At 44.2% G+C, this 22,219-nt stretch overlaps 1 protein-coding gene across 1 annotated transcript; it reads right to left on the bottom strand.

Moving 5' to 3' along the window:
• Window positions 1-527: 527 nt before the first annotated feature.
• Window positions 528-18,655, bottom strand: LOC145396086 (sulfotransferase 1A1-like). The gene is made up of 8 exons (XM_080269552.1): window positions 18,618-18,655; window positions 15,128-15,304; window positions 8,354-8,499; window positions 7,506-7,707; window positions 5,242-5,368; window positions 4,070-4,236; window positions 1,499-1,607; window positions 528-640 (listed from the first exon to the last, which is right to left on the bottom strand). The coding sequence occupies exons 2-8, from the start codon at window positions 15,299-15,301 to the stop codon at window positions 528-530; spliced, it is 1,038 nt and encodes a 345-aa protein (XP_080125678.1). The 5' UTR covers window positions 15,302-15,304; window positions 18,618-18,655.
• Between the last annotated feature and the right edge of the window lie 3,564 nt (window positions 18,656-22,219).

Here is a 22,219-nt window from a genome sequence, read left to right as displayed (position 1 = left end):
CTTAACCTAACCTTATCCTAGATCAACCTAACCTAAATAAACCTAAATTAAACTAATCTTAATTCACGAAATTACTAATTTCATAATCTGCCTGTAACATACATATATATCTTTATTTATATATATCCATATATCGACCTATAGTTACCTACAGGTCGATAAGACATCCAACTATCTTCCTGGCACATGTATTTCATACAATGTTGTTGATAAATGGCATAAAATTTGGGATAACATGCAGATACTTTCAAAACAGCAGACAAACGGCCATTCGGCGCATGCGCAGTGAGCGGAACGGTGACTTCCAGCATAAGTCACTCCGTGCATACGACACCGGACCAGTGCACTCCGATTGAGATGGGACTTTACCCCCACCCCCCATCATCATCATTATCATCATCATCACCATCATCATTATTATCATCATCATTTTTATTACTATCATCATCATCATCCCCCTGAGTCAACAGTTAAATATGTTCCCAACGGAGTTCCTTTGGCGGCGTTTCATTTCTCATGTTGCCGCCTCAATTTCCGTAGTTGAACGTAATGTCTGTATCCTTTGAGTTCTCCTCGATCCACTTGTTCACTTTGGCGTCCAGTTCTGGGCTGAAAACGTTCTTCCAGTCGCCAACCTGACCTGGAAATTATTTATAACTTTAATATCAGTGTTATTTATGGTTAGAGGATTGGGAGGCTGAGGCGTGTGGATTTGGTCAATGAATAAGGTAGATAGATAGGGAGTAGGTAGATAGATAGACATAGGTAGATAGATGGATGGACGGAGGGGTGGGCGGGTGGATGGATAGGCAGATAGATTAAGATTGACTGAATGAGTGTTTATTAGATAGTGATTGACAGATTGACGAGAGAGAGAGAGAGAGAGAGAGAGAGAGCATATGATTGTACTAAGTTTTTCCCATTAGATCACATGAATACTAAAGCTCCATTGGTTGTGCAGTGAATGTCGAGTCAAGATAAGCGTATACACAGACGATCCCACACACAGCTTAAGCTTAGGACAGTTAAAGAGATCTGAAGGAGGGTGAGAGGGTGTCCACCAGAAAAAGGTAAACACACACACACACACACACACACACACACACACACACACACACACACACACACACACACACAAATCTTCAGGTCACTGGTGCTCCCTGCCTTACTAAGGCTGTGAGACATGGACACGAAACAGGCGAATTGACTCTCACGGTCGGATCTAATCAAATCAATATATATAATCACACACATGGGGCGGTTTCTCAAGTCTATATATAACATGAATTACTTATCATAACCATTATTTCTTAGCCATTAATATTTCAGCAACCATTTCTTGCGCCAAAACCCATATTCATTAAAGTTGTAGAAGTAACCCAATTTCGTCAGATAAAAACACACTAACTCGAGTGTAAATGGTGTGTTAGATGCTTACAGTATATAGGAACTATACAGGAACAATACAGGAACTATACAGGAACAATACACATCTCACCTTTCCTCATGTACACTGTGTCGCCCTCCATTAGTTCCGTCTTGTAATTGCGCTTGTCTATTGGGTCACCTCGGGATTTCATGGCCGAAAGAGACGTGAATTTGGCAACCTGTAGAAAGAGTACAGGGTGGTTCATATATAGCGCTCATCTTAACTGGCAGATTCTCTTGTGTTGCAGGGAAGGCTTGGTCAGTGTTACCTATGTGTAGCGTACAAAATGTATTTTTTTCTATTTATGTTTACTGATTATTTTCGTGGCGCCTGGAGAGGAACGGCCTCATGTGGTGGCACCGCTATGTCCGGGTGGTGGAGCTGCCCAGTTATACTAAGTTCCCTCAGTCCCCTCCCTATCCCCAGAAAGGAGTATGGTAGACTGCAGGAGGGCATCTTCAACTTGCTTTCCACAGGGTTCACATTCAGATGAGCTTTGGGTCGCAACTACTACCCCTTCAACTACTGGTGAATATTTTCTTACGTACATACAGTGCCTCAAGAAAGTATCCGTACTTAGGGGCAGATAGTTTTGAAATCATACGTTCACCTCAGGCTTGTTTCAGATCACATCGTTGGTTTTTCAGTTTGTTTCCCACATAGTTGTTCTGATACTTTTTGAGGTACTGTACAGTCAGATAATAAAGTCCGTTCGACTCTTCTGCCACTGTTCATCTCTGGAATCTTTGAAGCTTGACTGTGACGAACTGAGCTGAGCTTGAAGTTAGAGTTTGAATACTTTTTTTTTTCTCTAAAGTTTCGGGCAACGCAGAACTAAACGTTAAAGAATTCAAGCTCTGACCTGTCCCTTTCCCATCCAACATTTCTGCTTGTCATAATGAAGCATCTACACTTCTTTATCTTCCATCTCTTCCCGCTTTTTAATGGAATTGTGTTTGAAAATACCTTGGCCATACAACTCAGTCCTGCGCCACTTCCCCAGTCAGCTCCTTTTCTCCCACAACTTCGTTCACACAAGCCATCCACCTCCTCTTCGGCCTTCCCCTCTTCCTCCTTCCTAGTTCCTCCATTTCCCCTACTCTCCTCCCCTCATAATTTTCATCCCTTCTCACCACATGCCCATACCAATTTAATCTTCTTACCTCAACCTTCCTGAATACCTCACCCACGTTCACTGTCCCTTTGATTCTCTCATTTCCAATCCAACCCAACGTCTCATCTCCGCTACATCCAACTTTTCCTCCTGCGCTTTCTTCACTGCCCACGTCTCAGCCCCATACATCAAAGCAAGTCTCATGTCGTTTCATATACCTTTCTGTTGAGCCTCATAAATTCTTCTATCACACCGCACTACTGATGTCCTCCTCCAATTTCCCCATCTGTGGGTGATCATCTATACAGCCATAAGCATACTTTCCCCGGCGATCCTCTACCAGTATTGTGTTACCGTCTCTATTTCTCATTCCTCCTCGAACAATGGAGAGTATCCTACCCTCTATTGCACTTCTGTTGTGTGCTTCATATTGCTGTCACATAAAAATAGGTCACATATCACCTTCCACTGCCACAAGCGGCGGAGAAGTGTCGACAAACTTATTTACAAGCCTGTATCTTAACCACTACGTCTCATCCAAGCAAATCCAGCAGTGATAAAGAGGCAGGAAAAGCGAACGTAGGCTACTTTTGTGTGTGGCTGTATATTGATAGCATGGTTGAATATTCTGGAACAAATATTTCCCTGTGTCAAGCAATGAATAACTCTGTGGATAACTTTGCTGATCATAAAGAGAAAATCCGTCTCATTTAAACTATAAGTGTGTAAGTAAATATTATGTTTTAATCGCCAAACGGTGGATAAGAGTGATGAAGAGTAGAGTAGGCGAGAGTAAGAGGTGTAGAGTGAATGTCAGGTGGAGAGAGAGAGAAAGAGAGAGAGAGAGAGAACAGCCTATCGATCACCTGTTTTCAAATATCAAGCACAGTATTTTTTTAACAAAGTGTGCATCTTCTATAATCCTTTCATACGTTGTTGTGGCTCGTAGGGCAAGGAGGCTTCCTAGCAACTCTTCCTTTGCGATTTATTTTTGGATATGACTGTTTAATATGCCTTTGTACGTTATTTATATAGAGTATGGCGATGCTTGAAGGATTTGTATAGCACAGAACAGGCCAGTCAGATGTAATAAGCAAAAGTAAGTCGCTTAGGAAAAGGTGCTAGGGAGCTGCAAAATACGAAATTCAAGGCCATGTTAAAAAGATTATAACCCCTTCATTACGAAAAAGTAATTGCAGGATAAATAAAATTCCTCTCTCTCTCTCTCTCTCTCTCTCTCTCTTCAATCATCCCATTAATAGCGCTTCACGGAACACACCTGATGGTAACTTGTGTCATGTAGGGACGGCTCAGTGTGCTGGTGTGGGCGTGGGTGTGGCAGTGGGAGTAGGAAAGGAATAAACGATGCAGGATAGAACGTCATGAGTCCATCCTGTATATGCTGGATAATCATGTGGTCACACTGTCTCAATCTAATACTGATGCCGGTGATGTGTAGAATAAATCGCTAAGGACGAGGTGTTATGAACTTTCGAAACAAAATTCTCGCTATGCCGTATACTTACGTTCTCCAGCTGCTGCTCCGTTAGATTGGTGCCGATGAAGGTGTTAATGCTTCTCAGTTCCTTCATAATGTCCGCCTTCATGTCCTCATAGAAGACGAAGAGCATGTTTGGGTGATGGCGCTGACTCCACGCCTCCTTCACGTGCGGCCAGAACGGCATGAACACAACTGACGAAAGGAAAAGAAAAATACTTGGAAAAAAAAAAAAAAAAAAAGGCTTAGGATTAATGCCTATCGAGTGCACAAAGGATCACTGAAGGGAGACCAGTAAGTACAGCCGCTCGCCACGACGCTACTCATTCGGGTAAACCTAACTAGGCTGAATGGAAATCTTAACTTCCCTCGATGTTTATAAATCACAGTACACCTTGCACTTGGTAATGGCTATAGAAAAACGAGTTTGAAATGTGCTCATGCTCATTGTGGAAATCAGGTCTTTCGTATTTGGGGCAGGTAATCAATTTTTACCAACTCACAATCTTCCTTTAAAGATATGAAGCGCATTTTTAGGTGACGTCCTTGCTTTCACGCTCCCCTAAACTAACATGGGGCCAGACTGACACAAAGAGTACGATTTATTACATCTGAGAGGTGTGTGTTTATAAGATTCCTAACCAATATTTAAGACAAACAAGTATACATAGCAGTTATTATCACATATTCTTTAGTATTCACTCTAGTAAGGTGAAATGTGTGGCGGATGTCAGAGTGAAGGAAAGGGTTTATATAAGCAGTCTCACTGTATACACAGGTTAAGCCTAATAATTACTCTGATCTGACTGCGATATATATAAGTAGCTGGATGAGTGGTGAAACAAAGTATAAAGAAGCAATATTATTTACTTTAATTTGAGTTTGAAGTGCCTGGTAGCTGTATGAGAAAAGACAAACACATCCACAAGCAGTGTTATACACAACCCAAAAATATTCACATTGTTTTATTGTAAGGTGGTAAATATATGACTGAAGACAAAATACGTAATCTTATACAAAGCCCAATGTTAATATTCACTCTGTTTTGATTGTAAAGCGTTTTAATCTAAGTGAAGACAATAATATAACCACGGAGTCTTATGCACAACATTAGATTAATGTATTCGTCTTAACTGAGGCATCCATAGCACGTATTGAGAGAGAGAGAGAAAGAGAGTAAAAAAGCAATACTATACTAACCTTCACCCTTCAAGCAGTCATCAATAAACTCTTCAAGGGTGCCTGAGAATCTAAACAATTTCATCACACGGGCGAAGTGGTAGTAGGAGATCAGGGCGTCCTTGGGGTTCCTGATCACGTATATGACCTGTGGGTAAGGGAGAGAGGAAGATTAAGCAAGATAAAGTGGTATAAACAAGGAGAGGAAGAGAAGGCAAGATGAAGAAACAAGGAGAGAGGAAGATAAGCAAGATAGTGTGTTTTAAAAAAAAAAAAAAAAAAAAAAAGGAGAGAGGAAGATAAAGATGAAGTGGGGTAAAAAAAAAAAAAAAAGAGAGAGAGAGAGAGGAAGATAAAGCAAGATAAAGTGGGACAGACTAATACAAAGGTGGACAAAGTATGAGCAGAGCGTCCCTAGAGTTCCTTGCTACGTATACAACCTGAAAGAGAGAGAGCTACAGTAAAGTATGATAAAGTAAGATTAAGTTAAAGTAAGGTATACCAGAAAAGTTTGTAAATATTATTAGAAACATGCAGAAAGGTTCTTTTTGTAAGGTGATGGCGGGGGGTTCTTTGCGTGACCCGTTTGACCAGTATCTAGAGCAGCTGGTTTACTGTCCGGGTAAGGAGGTGGGCGCTGACCCAGGTTTTCTGCAACTGCGCTTCGGAAAGTATCGCGGGTTGGGATGACTTTTGGTTCCTCACAGTTTAGTTTCTTTCAGGGATGTGTGCAGAAGATCTGAGGACGTAATGCAAGTTGCTATGTGGTGCGTATTAAACTATGGTCTGTTCAACATTCGAAAATTATCATAGACTGGGTTTTATGGACATCTCTTCGGTCTCGTTGTATTACGATTATAGTCAATTAAATGCCAGTGTTTTGACCTTGGGGGCATCCATGAGGTCTTGTGCCTGTTTTTAAACTGAAAGATAGAATTAGGGATGACTAATTTACGTCCTAAGCAAAGAGAAGAGCCTGATACCATTGCTGATCGTCTTTCCTACGCAGTGATGGCCTATTACGCTTTGATGATCTTTTTTCTTCCTGTGGCATTAAAGTCGCCAAGCAAAATTAGTTTGTCTGCATTTGGGGTTGAACAAATAGTGGAGAGTCTCATCGTTCGAATTTTTTGTGGTGGAATCTAGAGTCTCATCGATAGAGTCTTTTGTGGCGGAATCTAGTCTCGTCGATAGTCTGTGGTGGTGTCTTCGGCAACCAATGTCAAGTCATAGGCACTCAGAGTGTTGCGTGTCGGCCGTTTGGGGGTGGGATGTGCCAGGCCAGCAGTCACTCTGTTATACCAACTGGTGATTCCAATATGTTATGCAGTAATTTAGCCCGGACTGCATATCCAACACCACGCCCTCCACTCTCTGTCTCTGGGTATCCTCCCCCCCCAAAAAAAGAAGGTACATACATACATACATACACAGGTAGATAGATTAACGATGATGACAATGGTGGCTGACGATAATGATGAGGGTAAGGAGAAAAAAAAAATGTATAATTTCCCCACTTTCCTAACATCAACCTATGCTTTGTCGAGAAGTTCCTGATGATGATGATGAAAAGGCATAAATTTTCCGATTTTCTACCACCAACCTGTACTTTATCGAGCGGCCATGATGATGATGATGAGGAGGAAGAGGATGATAAGAAGCATATTTTTTCCATTTTTGACACAAACCCCTACTTTGTTGATGATGATGATGATGATGATGATGATGATGCCAGGTAGTTTATAATTCCTATATTTTTTCTTACACCAAAATTGGCCTTATCAAGGAAACCATATTGATGAGTGGCAGATTATTATTATTCCTAGAGTTTTTCTTTCATCAACCTTGCACATATCGAAGAAGACATGACGACGATGACCACGATGATGGTAATGATAATGACGATGATGATGATGGACGAATGGGTGGCAGACTATTATTCTTCCTATATTTTTTCTTTCACCATCCTTGGCTTTATCGAGGAAGCTATGATGATGATGACAGCAACAGCGACGACGATGATGATGATTGATGATGATGATGACGATGATGATGAATGGGTGGCAGATTATTATTATTCCTATATTCTTTCACCATCCTTGGCTTTATCGAGGAAGCTATGATGATGATGATGATGACAACAACGATGATGATGATGATGTTGACGACGATGATAATGATTACGACGAAGACGAAGATGAAGATGATGATTACGACGAAGACGATGATGATGATGAAGATGATGATTACGACAAAGACGAAGATGATGATGATCCTGTACTCACCTTGGTCTTATCCAGGAGTCCAGGGGTCATTAGGCAGAGGGGGTAATGATTCTTAATTACCCTCCTTCCTTCCATCTTATCCAGTATCTCCAACAACATCCCTTCCTCGGGGTCCTTATCCGGAGCTATTTTTCGGAACAAAGCTTCGAACTCGGAAACCTCCATGTTGTCTACCTCCTCTCCATCGAACTGCATGTCCTGACTGAAAATTTAATGGAGATTTCCTTAACGCCATTTCCTTAGCGATTTAGTTTAGTCAGTAACCACCCAGATCTCTCTCTCTCTCTCTCTCTCTCTCTCTCTCTCTCTCTCTCTCTCTCTCTCTCTCTCTCTCACACCTATTTCCATTCGTCGTGAAACATGTCCTAACTGCAAAATTAATATATAATGCACATGCCCTAACATCTCTACTTTAGCGATTTATGCTGTAAAATTCGCCTTAATATGACACCCTCCCTTGCAGAGCGAGAGTGGATGTCTTGTTTTGAGTGGCGTGTGTGTGTGTGTGTGTGTGTGTGCGTAAGTATATATATATATATATATATATATATATGTGTGTGTGTGTGTGTGTGTGTGTGTAAAAAACAGCTCAGTTTTATCCGATTTTGACACAACTTGGTGGATGTCAAATATAAAATCTTTTCTCTGATTTGGGGTTATTGCTTAATGTGCAGACTAAGTCGATAAGAAAGATGTTACGGGCAAAGTCGAGTTATTGAACCCTTTATCTGATTTGGAGTTTGTGGCTTAATGTGCAGGACAAATCGCCAAGAGAGAAGTGTTGCGACTTTTGCTTAATGTGAAGAATAAATTGCTAAAGAAAGGTGTGTTACGACCCTTTGCCTCACCTCATATCCGGAGAGCGTAAAAAAATGGATGTCTTGGCCTGGGGGTTGTCAAGGTTGGGGTTGTAAATCATGTTCCACACAATCTCCTGCATCCATGTTGTGCCGCATTTGGGGAACGTCATAATTATCACGTCGTCAGGCCGGAACTGTCAGAGCAAAGGAATGATGATGATGATGATAGTAGTGGTAGTAGTAGTAATAGTAACAGCAGCAGCAGTAGTAATAGTAACAGCAGTAGTTTATACATACCTATTCCTGTGTTATTTATGGTGATTTCGTTGGAATCCTTATGCTCACTTTCTCCTATTTCTGATGGTTTTATTTTTTGCAGGGGGCTGACCCCTCCAAGAATCACTGGAGGCCCACGTCCTCCAAATATTGCATTACAGATGGGAGTCCACTGTACAGCATGTAATAAGATAGCAAAGCCATATCTGCCTCCCTTTCATTACTCCTGGGAATATTTTATTCTGGCTAGGGGGAGCTTACCCCCTAAAAATCATGTTTGGAAAAGTGTATATAGTGGAAAACTTTTCCAGGAACCTGACATTCGGTCAAATCCATCAAATAGCCTGGGATTAGCTAAAGCACACACACACACACACACACACACACACAGCTTGAGTATAACGCTATGATATAGGGATTATGCTGAAAATGGTACCATCCTGCTTTGCTGGATCGATAATAATAATAATAATAATAATAATAATAATAATAATAATAATTAATAATAATAATAATAATAAAAGAGAGCCAAACTCAAGATTCGCTCATTTCGACATGCTTGGACATATTGCATTTTAAAGACTTGAGGTCATAGGCAGATGCAAATACAGACAGTTCCTAAGCTGACACATTCCATACATGAAGGACTGGAAGAGTCAGTTAACTCTTCCAATAGGGAGATGGATAGAGAAGGGGTGGGAGTTTGCTGCTAGACGGGTGCTACGTGCCTCCCGTAACTGAGGAGGAATGCAAGCAGACAGTCCAAAAGAGCAGTGACCACTGAAGTAATGACAGAAAACAGATAAAGATGCAACAGTGTGGCAAAGAGACAGAGGCTGAAAGAAGTTGGTAAGAGGAGGAGAGCTGATGAGATGGAAAGTCTTTTGACTCAACCCTGTCGAGAAGAGCTGTATGTTAGGAACCTCCCTACACATGAGAGCTGTACTTTACACTGGGGCGAATAAAACCCTTGTATAAAGTCAACATTCTACGGGGGTAAGAAGGCATGGAGTCGGCTTAGCACGCTTTATCCCTGAGAGGCAGATTTTGCAAGAGAGGCAATATGATATGTCCATGATAAATCCTGAGAGAATGAAACCCCAAGTATATTCAGAGATGATGCAGGATTGAGTTGAATATTGTTAAATATTAATGGATACTCCTATGGAAGATTATGGTGGGTTGAAAGATGCAGAAACTGAGTTTTTGATTAATTGAAAACAGCAAGGTTACTTTTACCCCAATCAAAGATATGAGCCAAGTCATAAATTAGGTATGCCATAGCCTGATCCCGCGTTTGTTGAAGGGACTGCTGTGATGAACATTGGGAGAAGCGGATGGAAAGGTGAAAAGTCGGCATGTGTGTGGACAAGGTTAGATGCACAGTCGTGGTCATAAGTCCCACCGTCACTAACTCAAGAGTTGCCATTGATCGCCAGCTAGTTCAATATGGAAGTCGGGCTACTCATGCAGAGACCACAGAAATCGCATATCTTTAAAAATCTCTCCCGTGATATTTAATGTTATACCGTACGTAAGTTCTTCATGATATTATTCTTTAGTAGTTATATTAATTTCCTAGATATGCTTTAATGCGGTAAATGCAGGAAAACGTTTATATAGCCGCCGTGAAAGCACAACGGGTGTGACAGCATTCATCACATATTTACAAGTCTCTAGGTGCACATTTTGTTTGAAACCCATACAGTTTAGCTTTCTAAAAAAAACAATGCTTCATCTCCAAAATGCTGAAGAAAATCTACCAAGTTTTTCATATGAAAATTGTACAATGTTTACAGCCGAAATCGTGCAGAGACGAAACCGCTGGCCGAAATCCGACGATTCGAGGGCTCCAAAATACCGTACAAAAACTCAAAACAACACGCCAGTGGTGTACCCGGAACATGGTATTCCTCTAGACTTCAGGAAATACTTCAGTCTAGGCACTGTCCATTTTTCTCTGGAATGGTTTTCCATGGTCTTTGGGCAGTAGGTCCACCGGGGCAGTAGACACACGTGAGTTTGTTATTGTTTATAATCGTAACGTACGATCTTCAGCCATGCTGTGCTAATATTTCTTAATGAAGAATCGTTACATGTTTCTCATAACACTGTTTATTTTGTTTTGATTGGCAAATACATGAAATGGTTGTAAAATGAAGCTTATCGATATTTAAGGAATGAAAGAATAATAACCGTCCCCAAACCGAGATGGTGGACTCGGCCCACCATTTCTTTATTTTCCTTGACTATAATACAGCCTCTCTTCCTTGTTGCAGTGACTAAAATAATGTTGTTATAATTCTCCCTTCCTTTTAGTGACACAGAGGGCACATAAAATGAATGGAGTTTAGTAGACCGACTTTGATGTTGAAAATTAAGTAATCTGGTGAAGTGGCAGTTTTTCCTTGATTAGTGACATCGGGAAAGGGCTGAGAGGGAGCAGCCAGAGAGAGTAGGAAAGGTGGGTGGGGGGACGAGCGATGGTGGGAGGGTGGAGTGCGGGAGGGGAGGGATGGTAGGTAGGGAAGGGAGAATGAGATGCGAAGTGGGGGTCACATAATTTGTCTATTTTCTTCATTGAGGGCATGGTAGATAATGCTGCATTACATCTTGTATAGCGGCGTCAGATAACAAGCTTTAGATAGGTGGTAATATCAAGGGCTGGCTCGTGAGAGAAATATATTGACGTGACAGATCAATCATTGTTGCAGAGTCAGAAGTCTCCAGCACAACACACCCTTGCCTTGTCCACCAATTTGTAACTAGCTGTTTTTTGTCGGAGGGAAATATCATTCGGAGATGATGAGAGGGTGTTGGAGTTGTTGGACGGCCATTCAAACCCATACCGGCATGGAGTCCATGCTACAGGTTATGAGAGATATCGTTATTATATCCACCCAAGTGCACAGATATCAAATTTATGCACCTTTTATGCACAATCATTTTCAATAGCCATTTTAAAATACCCGCCGCCGGACCACCCACCTCACCACCCCCCACCCCACCACCGGGCCGCCACCACACCACCACCCCAGGAGGACACAACGGTGGGGCTAGTGACCCAGGTCAAGAGGGTCACCGGGACACTACTGTCCTGAGTCCCTTTTCCCCGTAACTACCCCAACACCAGGTGACCGGAGAAAGCCAACGACCTTGCGGGCGGGACAACCATCGTCAGATTTGGGGTGGGACTGAACAAGATTCAGCCCCAGGTAACACCGTGTTGACGGCTATTGTTACACCCTCAAGGGCAGGAGGCACAAGGCTACGGCCTAAAGAGTGTACCAGGGTAGTGAGACCCTTGGCTACGGCCTTAGTACACATCGGAGAGAGAGTTGCCCCTGTGCATCCCTCTCCTGCTGTTCTATCCTACGGGAGCAACACCGCGCCGATGGCCACTGTACGTGGCGGGGAAGGAGCGGCCACTGTACGCCCTTCGGTTGCTTCTCGACGGGAAGATCAGCTCCCAGCTATGGGCAAAGTACGTACCAGGGTAGAGAGGCCCTTGGCTACAGTACGTGCAGCTTTTCCCTACAGCAGGAGCAACACCGCGCCGACGGCCACTGTACGTGGCGGGGAAGGAGCGGCCACTGTACGCCCTTCAGTTGCTCCTCGTAAGACGGGTAGGTTAACAGCCACAGCCGAAGCACGTACCAGGGTAGAGAGACCCGAGGCTCCGGCTTCAATACTTACCAGGGAAGGACACGGACTCCATGAATCCTTCTCCTGCCTCTTCCCCTGTGGGAGCCCTTCGTCACCATCCGGGAGTGTTGCCCTGGAGGTGTCGCCAGAGTGGTGGCAAGGCCCGATACCGGACCTACCTCCTACGCCTGGGAGATCTCTGTTCCTGCCAGACACCCGACGGAGATGGTGCCGCAGCCCAGCCCTGTCGGCGCCTCTCCCTATAGGCGGCCGCAGTCCCAGGACCCCCAGGCCCGACCAGCAGACTCCAGACGAGGGCAACCCAGGCTCCCTCACTCCACGGAGCCAGAGACAACAGGCCCGCCTCCTCCAGCTGTTCGTCCCCAGTCCCGAGGGCCATCTCTCAGGTCGAGGCCCCCAGACAGGAGGGGCTCCCTGCACCCCACCAACGAGGCTCCGATTCGAGGGCCACCTCTCAGGTCGAGGCCCCCAGACAGGAGGGCCTCCCTGCACCTCACCGACGAGCAGGACCTGGGCAGTGACTTCCCTGCGGGTAGTGCATTGCCCTTTGCAGGCTGGGTCCCCCTAGGGTTCTCCCCTCACGCCCATGCTACGGAGTGAACATTACCCAGGAAATACACGTAAATAGTGACGCCCCTTGTACCGAGAACAAACCAGGGGAAATAACAGTGAACAGTGACCGAGTGAAGACCAGTGTAAAACCAGTGACAGTTACTATTATTCTAAAAGAACTCGATACCCAGCAGAACAGAAAATGACTTAAACCCTCAGTAAGGGAACTTAGAGTAATTGTGCGAGTCCCCAAGTAAAAGAACTTTCAGTGACTATGAATGGAGACTAGGGTGCGCGGGTGAATCATAAGCCTGTGTGTAAGTGCCGCCGCGACTAAGTGACTACGTCAAGTGTCGCGATCCGCACCCTGTCTTATTTATAGTAGTATTTCCCCCACGGACTCTTAATCTTGTTTATTCCCCTTGTTTCCAACTAAGTATATATTCTACCTAAAAGTGAAATACGGGTATCAACATATATAGTTCAGGACATTAGTGTACATGCATTATATCGTGTATTAAGTGTGACTGTACATTGTGGTGTCAAAGGCTAACTCTGTGTCCCTGTCTCCTGTATCTTAAATATCACTCTGTGTTGTATTGTAACGGTGTAGAATTAAGGCAATAGATGTGTTAAGGTATACTGCCTGGTTTTTATGTCCTGTTCCTTTGTGGGTGTTTTACTTCCGGTCCGGAAAGAGGACCCCGCTCAGTCGCTAGTGTTTTTAGGACGAGAAGTCGACCTAAAAACACTCAGCATAACACTTTTCATATAGAGATGCCATAAAATAGTTGATATCTTGGTGCTTGTATAGAGGGAGTGTATACCATGAGGATGATTATATTTAATGTGGACAGTCATGTCAGATGTTGCATATGATACTTTGTTCCAAAAATTAATTACATGTAAGGGTAGAGGACGTGTCTTGCACAAAACACTGTGGAAGTTAAAACCATTCAGATTCCATTCTGCGTCCGAAGTCAAAATACATGGATAAACACAAATATCTGGCTCTGCACTAATATATAATGTCACGTCAGTATATTTTCCTCACAAGCCAGCCCTTGATATCACCACCTATCTAAAGCTTGCTATCAGGTGCCGCTATACAAGGTGCAATGCAGCATTAGCTACTGAATATTAACTCCTTTATTTGATGCCCTGAATGAAAGAAAATAAGCAAATTATGTGGCCACCACTTTGCATTTCATTCCCCATCCCCTACCTACCATCCCTCCCCTCCCTCACTCCACCCCAGCACCATTATTCGTCCCCCCACCCACTTTTCCTTCTCTCTCTGGCCCCTCCCTCTCAGCCCCTCTTACTGCACTGTGACCTGTCACGCATAAACGAGCCTGCCTGAGGCACGGGGTAACGGAGGATAGGTGATTATTTATGACCACGACTGTGCAGCTTAGAAGGTCATTGATAAATAGAAGGAAGAGTGTTGGTAATAGGAAAGAATCTTGAGGAACACCACTATTAATAACCTTAGAAGAGTGGTGGCTCTCTACAGCAGCAGCTATAAAACGACCAGAGAGGAAACTAGAGATGAAAGCACAACTAGGACAGAAGCTGCAAGTGGGCAGATTTGTGCTTGACTCTGTCAAAATATCGCCAAAGTCCCTAAAGAAGGATAACCAGGAGTTTAAAAGATAGAAAGGAGCGTCCCTGGCGGAACCCATACTGGCTATCAAAGAGGTTATGATAGAAAATGTGCTTTAAAATGTTTTTTGTTAAGACTAGATCTAAAAACTTTAGAAATACATTATGTTAGAGCAGTTGGGCGGTAGTTAGAGGACTGGGAATGGTCATCCTTCTTTGAGACGGTCATAATGAGGGCAAACTTCCAGCAAGAAGGAAAGGTACGAGTTGACAGACAAAGGTGAAAGAGTTTACCTACAGTAGGAAGGGTATAACCACAGATGCACAGTTTTTGAAGGACAACAGAAGGGATCCCATCAGGTCCATATAAGGGAAGAAAGTACATCAATTGAAAAAAAAAATAAATAATGTCGGTCATGGGGAAATGAGAAGAGGGAAGAGATGGAAGAATGGAATAACCCAAGGTGGAACTGGAGGAGGTGCAGAGAGAGAGAGAGAGAGAGGGGGGTGGTTTGGCTCCTGGGTGGATGCCGCAGCTGCTTCACTCCACGCAGGGTACACAACACCACAACAATTGCAGACTCCTCCTGAACACCAACATTGTTTCTTTACATGTCGAATGAACTACGCAAGCACTCCATGAGCAAGCGTAGTAGGGGCCTAGCAAACATGATAAAAAATACGTTGTCTCATTAAAACTGTTACTTGTTACCCAGTACTTACTTTGAAGGTGTGGATCTTGTCGATGAAGTATGGAGCACGTCCCCCGTAGAAATATCCGTGTGGCAAGATGCGCACCATTCCATGTTTGAACATCCCGTGCTTCTTCTTCGCCTTCTCAATCCACTCCTCGTCCATCTGCACCACCTCCATCCCGTTCAGTAGCCGTCTGGTCATTTTCTGTTGTGGCGGGGAGGGGTGAAAGAATTTGAGTCTTCAGTATACTATATATAGGTTAAATTAGAACAAGCTATTTCGATTAGTTGCCGTCTGCTCATTTTCTGACAGGGGAGATGCAAGAGAAGTATGTACAGTATGTTTATTTATTTAATTAATTATTTTTTTTGTTTTACGTGTCAGACTCGGGGTAAAGGCTTCATGGCCTATTCCCAAGTCCCAATAGTCCTCCTAAATCTCCAAACGTCACCACTTCGGCGCTAACACCCACCGTCCATATTGAATACATGCTAGGGCTGTCTCATACAGAACTGGTGTAATGGTATTAGCGGGGTACTTTTATGACATGCTGGCAGGTCATCTGGTAGATAAGAAAAGTCTGCTTTTTAAGAAATTCAAATCCTTAAACTGTTCCCTGCCCCAGCCGCCTCTCTACCGCTTCTGCCACCGCCTCCCCCAAATATGTAATTTTGAGTAAAATTTGAACGGAGGTGTGTATTTTCCCCTACACATTCCTTCCATCTCGTCCTGTAGTCGTCGGCCCATTTTCCGACGAGGGAAAGGCGAGAGAATATATATATCTGTTTTGTACATATGACTTAATTTAGAACGAAGGTGATTATTTCTTGCTAGACGTTCTTTGTACTGGATTCTGATGGGGAAGAAGCAAGAGAAAGTGCGAGTCCTCAGAGCATATGGTTAAATTCGTAGGAAAGGTAATACATTCCTCTCTTTCCATTAGGCTACTTCTATTTCGCTGAGTGGATGTTTCCTCATTTTCTGTGAAGACGGGAGGGGGGAAGCAAGAGAAAGGGTGAGCGTTCAGTAGATATATTAATTAAGAACATAATCACTTCGCGTCCATTCTAAGTAGTCCGTAGACATTTGTTCATATCTGTCAGGGGGAGAAGCAAGAGACAGTGTGCTGCACTGTTCATTCTACGTGCCTGAGAATATAGCAGATTTAATTAGTCTTTCCTGTCTGTTATTGTAAAGCAGTGCAGTTCAGTATAATAAAAAAGAACACACACACACACACACACACACACACACACACACACACACACACCTCTTTCCTGTCTACAACACCTATGGATGATCAACCTGTAACTTCTCGACGAGACACACAATTCCACCGTTGGTTCCAGAGGTCAGTGGTTCTCAACGTGGGCCAAAGAGATACGCAATATTCCCAAGGGAGGGAGAGGGGGAAGGCTACATTTTTGTCACGCAAGGAAGTAGGAACCAAAGGCCAGGAGCACGCAAGATTGCAAAATTGTTTCCTCCAATTAAAAACAAAAAAACAATATAACAGAGATCCCTCCAAGTAAAAACAAAAAACAATGTAACAGAGAGCCAAATTCAAGATCCGTTCATTTAGAGATACCAGGACACACAACGTTTGAAAGACCAAAGGTAGGAAATGCAGACAGAGGAAGACAGTTCCATGTTTGACCTGCTGCATACATAAAGGACTGGTAGTAGTAGTTAACCCTTGCGTTAGAGAGATGGACAGAAAAGAGATGAGATTTTGTTGCTAGACAGGTGCTACGCGCCTGCCATAGTGGAAGGGGAATGCAAGGAGACAGTTCAGGGGAGCAGTGACCATTGAGGTACCAATAGAAAAGAGACAAAAATGTAATAATGCTGCAAAGAGACAAAGGTTGCAAGGAGCCAGTTGGAGGAGGAGAGTTAATGAGAAAAAAAAAAAAAAAACTCCGACTCCACCTTTTTGAGAAGATCTGTATGTGGGGAGCATCCCCACACATGAGAGTTGTACTCTACAAAGGGAGGAATAAAACCCGTGTATAAAATCAACAACTATGCTGGAATAAAAAAAAGGCAAAGAGTCAGCTTAGCACACCTAATTTCTTGGAAGCAGATTTTACAAGAGATGTAATATGATCTCTCCAAGATAAATACCTATCTATCTATCCATCTATTGCCAGACGCCATAATCCCGTAACGAGAGGAAACCCCAAGCATGTTTATAGATGACACAGGGTTGCACTGGATATTGTCATAAATTAGAGGACACTCATACGGAAGATTTTGAAGGGTTAAATGATGTAAGAACAGTGTATGATGTATTAAAAACAACAAGATTACTTTTACACCAATCACAGATATGAGCCAAGTCAAACAGTAGGTGTGCCTTAACCACATCCATTGTTTACTTATGTAACTGCTGAGATGGATGCTGCTAGAAACGATTGGAAAGGTGCAGGGTGGAGTTTTCAGCGTATGAGTGCATAGGGTTAGATGTACAGCTTAGGTCGATGATGAATAGAAGGAAGAGAGTTGGTGATAGGACAGAGCCCTGAGGAACACCGCTATTGATAGCTCTAGGAGAAGAACAGTGGCCTTCTACAACAGCAGCTATAGAACAACTAGAAACGAAGTTAGAGATAAAGGCACAGATAGAAGGATAGAAACCATAAAAGGGAATTTTGGAGGTAAAAGATTTATGCCAGACTCGAACGAAAGCCTTTGAGATGTCAAGTGTAATGGCAAAGCTTTCGCCAAAGTCCTGAAAGGAGGATGACCGGGAGTCTGAAAGGTAGGTGAAAAGACCGCCTGTGGAGCGCCCCTGGCGGAACCCATACTGACGACATGAAAGAAGGTTGTGGTAGGAAAGGTGCTTTTTTTTTTTAAATAATAGATTAAAACACTTGAAATATATGATGTTAAAGCAATTGTACTATTGTTAGAGGGCTGAGAATGGTCACCGTTCTTTGGGACTGACTGAATGAGAGCAAACTTTCAGCAAGAAGGAAACGTACAAGTTGACAGACAAAGGTGAAAGAGTTTACTTAGGCGGGGTGTAAGCACAAAAGTACAGTTCTTGGGTTAACAGGAGAGACTCCATCAGGCCCTATGTCTTGTTAGTATTGAGGCCAGTGATAGCAGAAAATAAGTCAGTTGAAGAAATTTTAGTGTCAGCCATGAGCAAGTCAGCGGGGGGAAGTGATAGTCCTTTTCCGCCACTGAGCTACACCAAGCAGCAAAAGGCGAAAACCTGGGCCAAGTTAATGTGAGAAAAGAGAAAATCAAGAGACGTCACTATACTGAAGGGATTAAAGGAGAAAATTAATAGAAGAAAAAAGGGATTAATAGGAGAAATAGCAGGTGCGGTCAAAGAAGCAACTCTTCCCACTTCTGTCTAAAGAAAATTAAGAACTGGGGAATTAACAAAACAAAAAAAACAAAAAAATCCTATCTCTACCGGTGCGTGTTTCAGATGGTTCGATATTTCCACTTCGTATTCGTCAAACTTTGGGAAGGTACGTACTTGTGTCTCTATCAATATCCTCACGATTCAAAGTAGGTGCGACACTGGTACACGGACAGAGGAGTTGTGTGGTCGTTGGTCCGGATGAGTGCTGGGGGTGGAGTCACAGGGTTGCCAAGTCACCAGAGACGCAACCCGCACACTTTACCTCAAAAATAGCCCAAAGTGATAAACGCTAATATTCCTAACTTACATTAATTTCGCTGTCCATACTACTGGCCAGGATTCCCTGATGTGGCGTTTCCCCCCAAATTTATGGGTTTTCTTTTTCACTTTGGGGGAAAATGACGTTTAATCGGTTAGGGGGAAATCTGAGGTGATTGATTTAATTATTTTAGTTGGGTCTGGTTAGTACTTGGATGGGTGACCGCCTGGGAACACCAGATGCTGTTGGCATCCCTACGTGTCAAGTGGGGTTGGTGGAGGATTAGTGCCCCTCCCTGTAAAACAATTAACTCTAAGCCCTTGGCCACCCCGTATGGGATACATGGCGTCTGGCAATGAATGAATGATTTTAGTTAGAGGTGGAAATGTGGAATTGAGGCAAAACACTACCATTTATTCTTCTGTGACTATGCAGGTGGGGTTGTGTTCAGGCCAGGCCAGGTAGATCATCGGAATTTCCAGATTATCTCTTACCCGAGAAAAAATAATGTTTTTAATGACCTGACACGGAGGTGAGAAACAAGGGTGCGTGGAGGGGTGGGACGGACTGGACCACCTGAAGACATGGGAAGGAGGAGGGACGGGGAGGGGGCTATTGTCCCATAGTGACGACGAAATACAGTGCCATGATTATTATCATACACATAATCACACTCACTGCTTTCTTTTTGCTTCACCCTCACACTAATTAAGATTTCCTATCTTTCCATGCCGTCTTTTTCCTTTTTTCGGAAAATGTGCCCATATACAGTAACTTGCTTCGTATTTTCAACCTTCAATACCTGCCCTTCCCTCTAATCCCCCAACCCCCCTCTCTCTCTCACCATCCCTCTCTCGGGCGGCCGGGCCCCTCCTCGTCTGACCACAATCTCCCTCCTCTCAAGAGTATCAGCATATCCCCCACCCCACTTGCATCCTCCTCTCCCACATCACAGGCTCTCTCCCCTTCCCCCCACAACTTACTACTTACCTCCTCCCCCTCTTCTTTTTCTTTCCTCTCTCACGGACCTCTTCAGCCACAGCCGCGTCCCTTTTTTGTAACTGGGAATATGCGTAGCCCTCTCACTCATTAATTTTAGCATCCCAAAACATTGTATGACGTACCTTAAAAATAGCCCAACCCGCACAAGCCAAAAATTTCCCGCACAAGCTCTTCAAAAATAGCCCAACTGTGCGGGAAAACCGCACACTTGGCAGCCCTGGTGGAGTGGATGAGTGTGTGGTTTAGGACGCACAAGCATAAAGAATTTAATGGTAACCAGGAGTGAGGGGGAGCAGGGGTAGAGTTAGGAGGAGGGGTGTGTGGAGGGTGATGTGGGGTGAGAGGGAAGGGTGTAGATTCTGAGATAGGGGGTGTAGAGTTGGGGGAGGGGGAGTGAAGGGACAAGGAGTGGGTGTGAAAAGGAACAGAGCCATAGAGGAGGAAGAGTTTGGCCAACAGCTGCTGTACTGGGCGCCATCTTGCATCTAAACGTCACCGACCGGGCGTATGAAAACAATACCAAAAGTACAAATATCAGTCCCCTAGCCTTTTATTTCGGTATAGGTCTTCTCTCTCTATACTGTATATATATTATATACTGTATATATACACACATGTATATTTATATCCATCTATCTGTCTGTCTAGAGTATATATATATATATATATATATATATATATATATAATATATATATATATATATATATATATATATATATAATGGCTGATGATTGATACAACGTTTGTAATAACAGGAGAGAAAAGGAAAAACCAACCAAGGCCTCCCCTATACCCGCCTAACAACAAGTATGAATAACATTGTTTTAGCTTGAAAATCCTGTACAAAAGCTCCTAGGTCCTTGAATGTTTTCATTTTCTTTCCCACCGTGACGTTTATACATTATTATAACACTTACCTATATACGGAGTAAAAATATTTATATACAGGACATACTATAACCTACAGCCTTAAAGTAGTGTACGTTGAAGAGTTTTTACTTGTACTTCTTTACGTTGAATCTCATAGCCATGCTTTTGCTTCCTAATTCACCCCCAGACTTATAGCGTTGAGCTTCATTTTTGCGAATGTTTTGTTTTTTGGTGTAGATATATGAAGCCTTTCGATGAATAATCTCCTCAGCTACTTCTTCCTAATGTCCCGTGTATATATATATATATATATATATATATATATATATATATATATATATATATATAATTAAGATGCCCGCCGCCGGGCCTTCCGCCCCGCCACCCCCCACTCCACCACCGGGCCACCACCACCCCACCACCCGAGGAAGAGATAACGGGGAGGTTAATGACCCAGGGCAAAAGGGTCACCCAACCATCACTGACCTGTGCCCCTTCTCCCCGCAACTGCCCCAACGCCAGGTGAGCCTAGATCCGCAACAACTTCAACGGCGGGTTGACCATCGACAGCAGTGGGGTGGGACTGATATAACATCAGTCCCTAGTAGTTTTGTGGTGACGACCACAGCTTCACCCCAACAGGGCAGGAGGTCCCTAGGTGAGCCACGAGGTGTTTACACCTGCTGCCACCGCGAGCCACGAGGAAGTACCATCCTCTGCCGCTACCCTGGTGAGCCACGAGGGGCTAGTACCCTCTGCCACCGTGAGCCACGAGGGAGAAATACCCTCTGCCACGACCAGGACAGGAGGTCCTTTAACGAGGGAGAAGCACCCTCTATCACAAACAGGGCAGGAGGCCCAATAGTGGACTATACGGGGCCAACACCCCTAGCCACCCCAAGGGTAAGAGCCCCTTGTATAAAGCCACAAGTGGGTCCCAGGACCGATCGACCTGGTGCCACGGCTGTATTGAAGACAAGAGAGAGAGTCGCCTCTGTGCTACCCTCCCTGAGTAAAAGAGAGATCACGGCCTCCGTGTGTCCTCTAAAGTCAGCCAACTCCTGCAGGAGTAGCTAGACACCACCCGGGAGAGTTGCCCCGAAAGTGTCACCCGAGCAGAGGCCCAGTCCCAGTCGGGACCTACCTCCCACCCCCGGGAAATTCTTGTCTTCCCCAGGTACCAGCAGGAGACGAGGCCGCAGCCCACACCTGACGGCGCGTCCCCTGACAGACCTCCACAGCCCTCGGACTCCCAGGCGAGCCCAGCAGCCTACCAACGCTGACCTCCCCCTGCCGCAGACCCTCCGACGCCAGACACGACTGCTTCACCTGTTTGGCCCCAGTCCCTAGGGCCAGCATAGACAGGCCTCCCTGCACCGTGACCAGAGTGAGGGCCTACAACAGGTCGAGACCCCAGGCAAGAGGGTCTCCCTGCACCGTGACCAGAGTGAGGGCCTGCAACAGGTCGAGACCCCAGGCAAGAGGGTCTCCCTGCAACGCCTCAGTGGATCGGACCCGGGTCGAGTCTCCCCCCAGCGGGGACAGTGATTCCCGCCACGGGTAGAGCCCCCGGAGGTCCCCTTATAGTGACAGAGTGATATTGCCCCA

This window comes from Coenobita brevimanus, chromosome 34, assembly GCF_032717465.1.
Source record: "Coenobita brevimanus isolate Jiangsu-jjx chromosome 34, ASM3271746v2, whole genome shotgun sequence".
Classification (NCBI taxonomy): Eukaryota; Metazoa; Arthropoda; class Malacostraca; order Decapoda; family Coenobitidae; genus Coenobita; species Coenobita brevimanus.
Note: the sequence above shows the minus strand (reverse complement) of the source record. Positions and strands in the feature narration are given on the sequence as shown.

Coding starts and splice junctions, on each gene's coding strand:
- LOC145396086 (XM_080269552.1), bottom strand. CDS start 15,301: ATGACCAGACGGCTACTGAACGGGATGGAGGTGGTGCAGATGGACGAG. Junction 7,708..8,353: donor TTACGCTCTCCGGATATGAG/GTGAGGCAAAGG, acceptor TTAAATTTTCAG/TCAGGACATGCAGTTCGATG. Junction 5,369..7,505: donor GACTCCTGGATAAGACCAAG/GTGAGTACAGGA, acceptor CCTTACCCACAG/GTCATATACGTGATCAGGAA.